We start from the raw sequence: 12,327 nt of genomic DNA on the forward strand, positions 1-12,327 counted from the left end.
AAGGAAGGCAGAGGAGGGGCAAAGCAGCACCCTCCTGCGAGTCCCACCTTCCCATGTCATCCCCCGTTGCCATCTGGCAGATTTACCGGACCCAGTAATGTTGCTCCCACTGATACAATGAGGAATTGCAGGCAGGGCTGTATTTCCTCCTGAATGTTGCTTCCATGCCAGAAAAGTTCAGGTCTGGGTCAGATTTTTACATAAATGTATCTATATAAAAATACATACATATATGCATACACACAAACATATCTTTCTTTCTTCTTTCCAACTGATTTCTACTTTTCCCCACCTAAGGACTCATTCATCCTCACCTCCCCTTCTCTTTGGGTTCAACAATAAGAGGTGTCCAAGCCCCTCCAGTTGGGACAGCAAGTCCCAATAGGTGAATTGTTAGGAGTGTAGGCTCCTAGCACTGCTACTTCTCTATTAATAAGAGGTCTGACAGCAGCCTGGTGGTGTTGGCAGTGCCTCTCATAGCTAAAGTCTTTGGGATGACAATTGGGGGCACATCCTTAGGGGAATGTATCATCCCCACTGACTAAGGATTTCTGTTTCTATTTCATTTGACCAGGGGGCTCAGGGAAATATTCAGTCATAGTGCTCACAGGTTTTCTGCTGCCTGGAGTTAACTACACCTGCCTGCTGGAGGGATGCACGCTTTACCCAGAGGACTTTCCCAACTGAGAGCCTGTCGTCTGGGCACAGATAAGCATTTAAATCTTCATTTCTTCAGCCTCTCTTTAGATCTCAAGAAAAAGCACATGGCAGTGACTCCTTTGCATGGCTCATATTGTCTCGGGTGCTACTTTCCCATGTCTCATGCTACATAAATCCTTTCTTGCTGGTATAATCTAATCCACCCTGCTTATTCCTTCTTACCAGCATTAAACAAGAGGTGCTTTTAAGACACATCTCAGTGTTGTTTCCTGTGACGGGGAGGTGACTCATGTCTCCTATGGCTGGAACGCCCGATGGAGCCAGGCCAGAGGGACATCACCTGCATACCCATTCCCAAGCAGCAACCCTCTGTTTGACTAGATGATCCTTATGGGTCCCTTCCAATGCAAGATGTTCTATGGTTCTATGTTCCTCCTGCTGCTGGAGACCCCAGCCTCCCCCCACCAATCTGAACAGGGTGAGCACCTTCCTCCTGCTCACAGAACATCTCAGAGGAGATGGAAACACAGACGAGAGTTCCTGGCTCATTCCTCCTCCAACTCGTGCTGTCCATATTTTCATGAGCACGTTCTTGACCGCGGAAAGCTGGATCACACCGCCAGGAGGGGAAGGAAAGGACTTGCTGTACTTGAGACACTCCAGCTCCATTGTGAGGAGGGAGTTCTTGTTAAATACGAAGCTGTTCCCTTGAAAGAGCAGCAGGAGCCTTTGCCTCTCCAAACACCGTCCCAGACCAAGTCACACACCTCCTCACCGAAGCCTGGCTCTAAGCTGCCTTTTCCCACAATTTCAGAGCTTTACAGTCAGCGTTCCTCATTTTCCATGTCATTAATTTCCATGGGCCCTGGTTCCAAGCGGGCTGGAGGCCAGGTCCTGCCAGACAGATTTCAAGTGAAATCCAAGTTGTCTGGAAAAAAAAAAAAAAAAGAACTAAAAATGTGAAAAGCACGTGAACCATCAGCTGCTGCCCAGCAGGGCCGGGGAGAGGCTGCCCAAGCACACAGATGGCTTTAGTGGCAATCAATCAGTGGATCTCTTCCCATCTCACTTGACTTTTCCAGCAAGCAGCCACCAACCAACCAACCATTGGTTGGGTTAACATATTTTTTATGTGCAAAAAGAACCGGGAGAATATTTCTGTGTTTCTCAATAAAGATTTTCTTGCTTTGAGAACTTCCACGGAGCGCTGCAAGCCAATACATTTTTCAGAGCATATTTTCACAGTGATTTCTTTCTCATCTCCTCATTTTGGCTTTTGTCTGAGCTGCTCTGCCGTGAAGCTCCAGTTCCCCAAGGTCCAAGAGCTGAGGAAGAGGCAGACAAGAATTCCTTCAGACAGGGAAAGGGAAACACAGAAAACAGGTCCTGCAGTGGGATAAGGGGGAAGGCCAAAACTCTCTTTCCTGGTCATCTCTAAGAGGTGTCTCACGGACACCAACACCAAGAGCAATTCTGACCTTCACCTCTTTTTCCGCACATGACTCTGAGCTTGCCATCTTTTGGGCAAGTGCCATAAATCTGGGATTCTAGGCAAGAGGTCCACCTGCTACTGGGAGGTCTTTTGTTTTTAGGGTCTTCTTTCCGGCACCTCCACCCTAACAAGATAGCCCTTGGGGTTTTGGCTTGGGATTTGTTCAGCCTCTCCACTGACCCTGGATCTTATTCCATTGCCACTAGGATGCCCACTAGCAGTGCTGGCTCCTTGCAGTGCTGTGTGGGTACCTGCTGCCTGTCCTGCCAATGAACTGGGAAAGCAAGCTGCTCTGGATTCTAGAATATAATCACGGCTCACTGTTTTCAGACTAATGGGAAGCTGTGAGCCACAAATCTCCATGGCTGCATGTTATATTTCTCCCCACAGAAACAACTGCCGACATGGTTCAGCTAGAGGAGTTTCATGGCACTGCACCAGGAATAAACTGCTAAAAAGAGCAGCAGCACCAGTGTGCTGAGCCGGGATCCTCCAGAACAGGAGCTTTGGCACACTGTAGTGTGATCTATCGTGCCAGCCCTTGGAGCAAGGCTGGGATGCACTTTGGAGGAATCCTAATGGAATCTACAGACACTTTGCTGCACTGCCGCATTGCTCTTCCTCCCCCCCCCACATCCTCCCAAGCCCCTTCAAAACAGATCTTGGAAGCAGCCTGTGATGCTTAAGTCCTTAAGCCCTGCCTTTCTCAACTCATAAAGGGAACCAAAAGGAATTGTTTTGAAATAACAGTGCAAATCAAATTACCCGTCACAGATAAGGGGGAGAGAGGTGAAATATGAAAAGGCTTTAGATGAAAGAAGAATTAGCCTGCAACCCACAAGGAATAACTCAATTCAAGTCTCATTTTCAGCACCCCCAGAATCTGGCGCACCAGAGGTCCCTAATGAAGCCCAGCAGATAAACCTGGCCAAGGCAATTTGTTACAGCACTGAACACAGAGCCATTTCACCAACCACATGCTAAGCATCAACCGTCGCATAAAATGGGAAAAGTATATCAACTTATTAGAAGCCATCATCAATCAGTGCAGAGGAAACCAAACCGCCCTTGCTGGGTTCCAGCCATGGGGAGCCACGTTGTGGTTTGTGCTCGCAGACATCCAGCAGCCTCATGAGCATCCTCCCATGCTGCATCCCCATGGCGTGGGGTTGAGGACCTGCAGATGTCCCCATGGCACCTGGGACAGAAAGGGATGGAATCTGCAAGGCTTCTTCTCTTGGCTGCAGCAACATTAGCCCCAGGACTCCTCAGAACTGGCAGTGTTACTGGTGGGCTTGGGATGCACCAAGGGGGGTAGGCAGGGACCCTCCTCAGTGCTGGGACCCACCTGGTTTGTAAGCAGCCTCCAGATCCACACGGATTCCTGCCGAGCCTACTGACGGGCAGCTGCTAAGCTGGGCTGGCTGCGTTATTCACGGGGATTGGGAGGATTGCAGAAATTGCTCTGTGCAGTGGGGAAGGAGAGATTTTGTTTTTCTTCTCCGTCAAACTAAAACACATAATTGAAGAGTGAAATTTGGAAAGCTTTCGCAAGGACTCTGGATATTTAATCTGCTTTAAAACACGGGAATTGCTCCCCATTCTCTGCCTTATTTAATGGGAAACAGGTCTCTTGCTCCCGCAGCCCTTCTGTAACTGCTGACCAGTTGATAATTCTGCCTTGACACAAAGACAAATGCACGGTGCTGTCTGAATGCGCATCCCCAGATCCTCCCAAATAAAATACAAGGTTATTTTTCCTTTAACATATATTGAATTTGCAGATTCTAAACCTTTCCTTTCACAAACAGCAACTTAGCAGAACAGAGACCACAAGGAGCAGAAACTGTGGCTCCAGAGCTGCTCTCCTTGCACAGAAGTGGAGGTTGCCTAGGCAGTGTGCCATCACCCCCAGGTGGCTTCCCAGATCTCTACACAGAGCCATAGAGCCACTTAGGGCAGAGAAGTTCTTTAAGATCAGGAGGTCCAACTATCAAGTTGACTTACCGGTTCTCATTGTCAAACCATGGCCCTCGGTCCCACAACCACACATCTCTCAAATACATCCAGGGATGCAGACTCCCACCACCTCTCTGAGCATCCCCTTCCAGTGCCTGACCACCCTCTCCATGAAGAAAAAGTCTTTCTAACATCCAACCTAAATCTCCCCAATGCAACTTGAGGGCCATTTTTTTTTTCTTCAAATCCCATTTCCTGTCACCTATGAAAAGAGGCTCCTCACCTATCCTTATAACCAAACAGAAATCCCGCAGTCAAACCCACCCAGTCCCCAGAAAACACAGAGATGATTGCTTTTTCTCTCAAAGCCTGTAATTAGTTCTTCTGGACTTGCTTCTTCCCTGCTGAAACCTTTCATTAGCACAGCCTGGGAGAGACTTTATTTGCACAGCCATGAAATATGAATATATTCTCAGCAGGAACTGTTTGTGTAAAGTTTGCTGTTGTAAAACAGGGCAGACAGTGGCTTCCCCACAGCCTGCAGAGGTTTCCCTTTTTATCTCCCACTCAGTTATTAGAACACATGTAGTGGCTGGCAACCCAGCCTGCAGCGGGGGGTTGGAACCTGTTGATCCTTGAGGGGACCTTCGTTTAAAGCAGAGTCTTGACTTGTTGCTCAGAGTGAGGAACAGCCTCTTCCTCCTTCAAAGACAATCAGGTACCGTAAGTCCGAGGGACACCAAAGGAAGCCCTGTCATAGGCTGTCGTGTGCCTCCGGTGGCGCAGCGGTAGAATTCCCGTTTGCAACACCAGGGGGCCTGGGTTCGAATCCCCCCCTGTGGAGCAGGGGGTAGAAGTGCCGCTCTGCTACACAGAGGGCTCGAATCCCGGGAGTTGGACTCGATGATCTCTAAGGTCCCTTCCAACTCGCACAATACTATGATACTATGATGATGATACAAAACTCCCAGCCTGGCCCTTTAAAGCATCCTCCCTCCACCATCCCAGGTTGTTGGGTCTCAAGCCCATCACTCAGCAGTGAGTGTTTATAAGAGCCCAAAATGCACATCTGGCTTTGCAGAACAAGACCTGAGGCTTCTTAGAACATTAACACCCTCTGACGAGCCTGCTGCACACATACTGAAGATGTGCCTGAGCACACTGTGCTCTGCCATCTCCAGCCCTCAGCCCCAGGGCCAGATCACCCCATGGTGGGAATCTGCAGCTCCCGAGGCCCATCCCACCTTGCTGTGGGACTTGTCTTCTTCATCCAGAAGAATGAAAGTCATCCCAGCAATGAAAGTATGAAGTGCATAGCTTGAAGTGCAGCTGGTTGCCTTGAAGTCAGATGATGCTTCTGTTGATGAGTGGGGAAACATGATGTTCAGAGAGCTCCAGACACAATAACAATACAGAGGCTAAACCACATCTGCATGAGACCATGAAAGAAAAAAGGGTGAGTCTGCTTAACTCATCCATGCTGAGATCCTCAGCCCTGCTCCTGGGGAAACCCATGGAGGAATCACAGAATCATAAAATGGCTCAGGTTGGAAGGGACCTCAAGGATCATCCAAGCTCCATCCCCCCTGCCACATTCATCCAGGTCATCCAAGACAGGATCCTCTTGTGAGTGGAGCCAAAAGTCAGCCCTCATCAGCTCCTCTCTTCCAAAGGACGACATACCTGGGGGTTTCATTTGCAGTCACTGAGTGAACAGAATATGCCACGATCCTGAAAATGTGCTGTGGGACTGCATGGATGCATTGCAGCTTCCACAGAGACCTTTTTTTTTCTTCTCATAGACTCTGCTGGGAACAGAAAGGAGACTGGGCAGAAGCTCCAACAATTCTCATTCCACGGGCATCATGGTATACACCTGGATATGGCGGCTCACACAATGGCTTGGGTTGGAAGGTACCTTAAAGCCCATCCATTGCTAACCCCCCTGCCACGGGCTGGATGCCTCCCCACCAGCTTAGGCTGCCCAGGACCTCATCCAACCTGGCCCTGAGTGCCTCCAGGGATAGGGGACACTCACAGCTCTGGGCAGCCCGTTATGAGGTCAAATATCAGATGATGGAACAAAAAAGATGAGGCACAGAAACGAAGGTGTTACTATAATTAACTTTTTCTTTTTATTTACACCACAAGAATAACAAGTTGTCATAATGTGGTACAAAATACTGGACTCCTAATAAAGTTGAAATTGAAGTCGGTACTGTCAGAGAAAGACACCATTGGCCAGTTAAAAAAACAACAACAACAACAAAAAAAGAAACAACAAAAAAAAGAAACCAACAAGTGAAAACAAGAGAAAACAACAACAACAACAAAAAAAAACCCACAAAACCAAAAAGAGAGAAAAGAGAGATTAAAAAAAAAACAACAACCCAACAAACTGAAACCAATGAGTGAAAACAAAGAGAGAGAAAAATATTCCAACTCCATCAAGTAAAACAAAGGACCATCAGAGAATTCAGCACAAAGAATGCTACCATCACTTAAAGAAGGGTCCATACAATAAGAGTGAAACTGTGTCTAAATTACAGCGTAAACCGGTAGCTGCTACCAATGGTGACGTCGTACTGAGCATGTATAGGTATAAAGTAGAATATAATATAGTTACAACTTTTTGATACTACATATCTGTAATAAGCTCTTGGGTGAATAATGTTTCAACCCCTCCCCCCCCCCACTTTTATATATATATTATATATATAAGTTTGTCATCCTCATAAATTGGAAAATAGCGCCTCCACTATGGAGCACAGAAAAGTGTTAATTTATTTTCTTTCAATAGGATACTTTTTCATCAATATCAAAGACAAAAGTGAAGATGGGCTGAGAACGAGCCCAACTTCGTGACAATGAAGAAACGTGATTTCCTTTCGATGTAAAGTCCTGTTTTAAACCACAGTGCTGCACAGTACACGACTGCTTAAAGTGAAACCTAGCAAGACATCATGTAAAAGTAATCTTAAAAAAGTTAACACAGCCGTGCTGCAGAGTTAACTCTTTAAAGTTAAGTCCTCGTCATCCATCACCTCAGAATTAATGACTACGTGTGTTGACAAAGGGTTGCATCCAACCTCCCCCACCCAGCCAAGGAATCAAAATAAGACACCCAACCAACTTAAAGAAGAAATGATGAGGCGGGCAGTTCACTTGTGTGTGTTCTGCGTAGCTTCCCTAAGAACACTGCTTCCACATCAATACAATAAACTCTATTATCGGTGAGTCACAAGTGCTAGATAAACGTCTGTCTTTCTTCTTAAAAGGAGAAATGTTTAAGTAGTCCTTTTTCCTTTGCTCTTTCTTAGCAACAAAAAGCACAACTTCTTATGTCTGGTAAGACGTGAAAAGCGTTTCCCACTCTCCTTCCTTGGGTGTGGGTGTGCGTGGCTGTGTGTGGCTGTGTGTGCGGGTGCGACAAAAAACCATCCCAACCTCAGTCTCCGCAAATGCCACGAGAGGGAAAAAAAAAAAAAAAAAAGACAAAAACAAAAACAAAAATAAAAAAACCAACAAAAAAAAAAAAAGAAAAACAAAACAAAAACCTCAATTTTTTTTTCTGTTTTTTTTTTTTTTCCTTTTTTTTCTTTTTTTCTGTTTTCAAAGCTGCCGAGTTTGGCGTGCAAAATCTGTATACAATATAAAGACATGCCAACCTTACAGACCATGCAACCTCAAAGTGTAGGAAACTTAAAAAAATATATTCATATATATATTTATATATATATTTATATATATCAATGCCCATAAAAGACGTGGGCCCAAAAAGTTTACAAAAAGGAAGAATGGAATGAATACGTGACTGAGACTAATAAAAAAGGAATGTTCTGTATCGAAAGTAAAAAAACAAACAAACAACTAAATGGTTACTCGTGTACTGCCAGCCAGGGCCGTGCCATGACACCAGCACCCAAAAGGAAGAAGCTATTGGCTCAAAAAGGGAAAAATGCCTCAAAACAAGGGCTCCTCCTCCACTGTGCTGCCCAGAGCTGGCTTGGGGCAAGGGCACAGCTTGGAAGCGGATCCACCTAGGCTGGGATTGGGAGGAGATGAGCTCCAGAGCCTCAGAAGCCCTTCTCTCCTTGGGCAGGCTTAGAGAAATGATGGCAAGAAACGAACGTGGCATCCCAAAAGCCAAGGGGAGGCCGGTTTTATAAGAAACCAACCCGGCATGGCCGGCCTTCAGGAGCGCGAAAAGGTTTGCCCCAACCGAGAGTGGAAATACAAAACTGCCAGGAAGATCTGACAACAGAAATGCTCATGTAAACATGGTCACTGCCCACAGCTCGGAAACGGCCAAAGGAAAAATGGAAAGTCAGTCACCAGATCCCGAGGCCAGGCTGACTTTTAGATCACAGCAGCAAAGTGCTCATTGGAAAACAAACAGCGCCTGTAGGCACACCGTGCGTCAACACGGGGAGGCTGCGTGCAGAATGTGCCGAGGATGGGCCCAGTGACCGAAGTTATTTGTGACTTAAAAAACGTACTTGGGTCTGCAAAACTCAAATACAGTAGTGTCTGGTTTGTCAATTTGCATTACAAACTGAGAAACTAAAAAAAAAAAAAAAACACAACAAAACAAAAGCCTCTTGCATTTGCTCACACGTATGGTATGCTTCAAATTCCTTCCACAAGCAAGTCTTGAATGGAATGAAAACAGCCCCTTCAAGAACTGGAAAAGAAGTTACTAGAAACGACCCCGTTGGTTCTCCTAAGAACAGAATAAAAGAAAAAAATCTACCCTTGGTTGTTCGGATGAGGGATCTGTGCTATCCTACGCTGCTGCAAGAAGGTACACTCGCCAACCTGGTCTCCTATAAGCTGCTCGCCTCTTCCTTGAGCCAGGGATGAGGGGCTGCTCCTAGGGCTGCATTCCAGCTCCGCTTGGAGAAATCATTCAGGAAACAGTTCTTCAGGCAGCTCGAGTTGCAACTTCTTCGGAAAGAAGAGGAGAGAGGAAGAGTAACGTGGGGTGTGTGTGTGCGTGTCTGTGTGTCTGTGTGCATGAGAGAGAAGATGCCAGCTGTCCCACCGGCGTCTGACAAGCTTTCTGTATGACAGCGACTAAAGTCGCGTGGAATCCTCACTACAATCCAGATGGGAGGATAAATACATCACCCATTGTAATACTACTATGTTGAAGGTAAGAAAAACTCCTTATTTTTCTTTACAGAGCTACTATAAGAGAACTGAGGAAATATACAGTCGGCGGTATGATACAAAAGAGCTCATTGCATTCCCTCCTCCTCGGTAAACGCACGCTTTCCAAAAATAAACTCTGACAATCTGCAACAATTCCTTATGCCTGCAGAAAGCTGCTCACTGTACAAAAGACTTAAAGGGAAAGGGGGGGGGGGGGGAGGGGAATGGAAGGAAGGAAAGAAAGAAAAAGAAAGGAAAATAATGTACATGCAAGAAAAAAAATGGGGTAAGAAGGCTTAGACACTATTGCCGTTCGGAAACAAAACCTGCCAAATAGAAAACAAATGTCAGATTCACACAAACAAGGCTTCTGTAGGGCTTTGTGAAATATCGATATAAAAAATCAACAGCAAATTCATAGTCTTTGCTATAAAAAAAACTCTTTTTTTTTTTCTTTTCTTTTCTTTTTTTTCTTTTTTTTTTTTTTTTTTGTGTGTTTTGTTTTGTTTTTTAAGAAAAGGATGGTAACTAAAAACCTGAAATTAAAATACAAACGTTTAGGGTAGTTGCTCAGTGGCAAACGTGTTGGCAATCTGAAAACCCTCCAACCTGTCCTCTCAAAGTCCTCAAGTTTCAACCTGGATCCTTTTCCAAAAGCACCTCGACGTTCCAATTCACAAATCTGTCCCTAGGGAACTTTCAATGGCTACTGTTAATAGTATGCATTTATTACATATATTTTTTTTTCTATAAATGCATTATAAATATTTTATCAATAATTCTTAGGAATCCGGTTTCTAAGCTTGGAATACATTTGGAATATACATTATACACATATATATATTTATACCTAACAATTTAAGCAATATCTCATGCTAGTTGCTTTTAATAAAAAGCATTCCAGTCTTAAACCTGCATTTTGTGTCTAATACATGCTTCAACAACCAAATCGATAAGTTCAATTATGAGATAATGTAGAAGAGAGAAAACATTTGATTTTAAAAACGGTTGAATTTCAAAGACCCAACAGTATTTGCCACTTTCTTGGCAACTACCTTAATTTTTTTCTTTTCTTTTCGAAACAGCAATGAAAGAAAACAAAACAAATCCAAACTTGTAGACAGTTGTTGGAGACGCTCTGTTCAGCTGATGCCTGCTTCCCACTACCATGCCAGCACAAGCCAAAAAGTCTTCCATTCTGATGGCAGTTCTCGGCTTTCCAACCAGAGGAAAAATACTCACGAACTGCTGCGTTTTCTTTTTTTTTGTGTGTGTTTTTTGTTTGTTTGTTTGTTTTACTTAAGGCATTGTTCCTCAAACTTCAAAAATCCAGCTGCACCGTATCCATCCATTAAAAAAAAAAAGGCACAAACTCATCTTCAGATGGCTTTGGAGACAATAAAGCCGACTCCATCTGGGCTACCGTTTCCTTTGTCGTGTTTCCCCCCCTTCTCTCTCTCCCTTTCCTTTTGATGTAAGACTAGTCCTCTTTCCCTGTCCCTCCCCATTAAAAATACACCACCTCACATTGTTCTGGTTTCAACAAGAGTGTCGTTGGCTCACAGGCAGGCAAGAGCCATTTAAAAAATCCAAGAAATGAAACTACAAGATGGGTCAAAGTGGTTCAAGCGGAGATTGCTGAATTGTGGGTAATGAAATTGTAAGCACCAGTTTCACGTTAAGGTTTGTTTGTTTTATTCTCACGTGTGTTGCTGAATCTTTTGACTTTTTGGCAACTCTGCCAAAGACTTCACGGGCGTCGTTCCCCTTTCCACTCCCGGTGAGGACCAGAGGAAGAGTGCCCAGCGTTGTCAGTCCTTTACTGCTCTTCACCAGCATTTTTCATTTTCAGCAAATATATACTGTAGACGCATATAGATATGGAGAGATTTTTCGGTTGCTTTGCTTTACACCTGGTTGTCCTTCTGTATTCTGGAAAAAACCATGACAGGACGCAGGAGTAACAAGAGAAAGCTTCTTGGCAGAGCTTCAAGACGAAGACGAACAAACAGGAGAACTCCAGCTCAAAGATGAATGCTACAGGGGAGGTTCCTCTTCCATGGGTTCATCATCAGGTCTGAGCAATTTCACAGCCAGGCAGGAAGGGAAGAAGGAGGAGAGAAAAGATGGTTGAGCATGAGAGCTGGATAATTCGTGGCGCTAAATCTCACACCTTATGTACCTATCACCTGCAGGGAAATGTTTCTCAGATGGCTCACCTAGAACTAAAACTTGCCTCCAAAAAGGGGTTTTTCAGACAACGTGTTTTCACTTGTGCACCTGCAAAATTTTTGCAGCAAAATTTATTTCCTCTCATGGTCCAAAACCACATTCTGCTCTGACCTGAGCAGAGGGACCAGGCAGTGATGGCACAACACTAAGGTAACAATCTGGGGCTTGTGTAAGTGAACTTCTCTTACTGCCCAGGTCCTTAGAGAATGCATAAAAGGAAGGAGATGGGTGAATGCATGTGCAATAGGTAAAAGGTGAGGATTAACTCAGTAGGCTGCCCCCAAAGCCACCCGTGATCACAAAAGCAACTCACCGCTTCTCAGCTGGCTTCACGCCGACCGACAGAGATGCCATGGCTGTCACTGTCTCGGCCTCTTCATTCTCACACTTCTGTGCCTCAATCAGGGAGTAGCCCACGGTTGAGGAGTAGCGCTGGAGTGAATGCCAATACTTGCCTGGGGTGAGGTGAGAAAAGCAGAGCAGTTAGGGCACCTGCATCAGGACGGATCAAGCAACGTTTTCGCGGAATCACAGAACACTTGGGTTGGGTGGGACCTTAAAGATCATCCAGTTCCAACCTCCTGCTGTGGGCAGGGCTGCCATCCACTAGGTCAGGCTGCTAGGAGCTCCGTTCAACCAGCCTTCCTATGCCCAGTAATTAGATAGCTGAGAACTGACTGGGGAGGACACATCATGCTTATGCAAAACACAATCTTAAGCCATGCTTGCTGTCACTTTCCAGGCTTGCCTCGAGGTCCTTGGGTTATGGAGGGAACTTCTGGAGGTACAAGTCAAGGGAAACCCCTTGGAGCCTTCCAGGCTCAGGGTAA

At 45.4% G+C, this 12,327-nt stretch overlaps 1 protein-coding gene and 1 pseudogene across 8 annotated transcripts in view; both read right to left on the bottom strand.

Moving 5' to 3' along the window:
• Positions 1 to 6,223: 6,223 nt before the first annotated feature.
• On the bottom strand, positions 6,224 to 7,931 carry LOC140254548 (uncharacterized; annotated as a pseudogene).
• A 1,846-nt stretch (positions 7,932 to 9,777) lies between these two features.
• The window catches only part of HDAC4 (histone deacetylase 4), a 194,254-nt gene continuing 191,704 nt past the window's right edge, over positions 9,778 to 12,327 (bottom strand). For all 8 annotated transcript variants that reach the window (XM_072341105.1, XM_072341103.1, XM_072341104.1 and 5 more), the window contains 2 exons: positions 11,811 to 11,952; positions 9,778 to 11,342 (listed from right to left, as the gene is read on the bottom strand). In XM_072341105.1, the coding sequence (XP_072197206.1) occupies positions 11,303 to 11,342; positions 11,811 to 11,952 (182 nt within the window). In that variant the 3' untranslated portion in view covers positions 9,778 to 11,302. The remainder of the gene's footprint in view (positions 11,343 to 11,810; positions 11,953 to 12,327) is intronic.

This window comes from Excalfactoria chinensis, chromosome 7 (genome assembly GCF_039878825.1).
Source record: "Excalfactoria chinensis isolate bCotChi1 chromosome 7, bCotChi1.hap2, whole genome shotgun sequence".
Lineage (NCBI taxonomy): Eukaryota > Metazoa > Chordata > Aves > Galliformes > Phasianidae > Excalfactoria > Excalfactoria chinensis.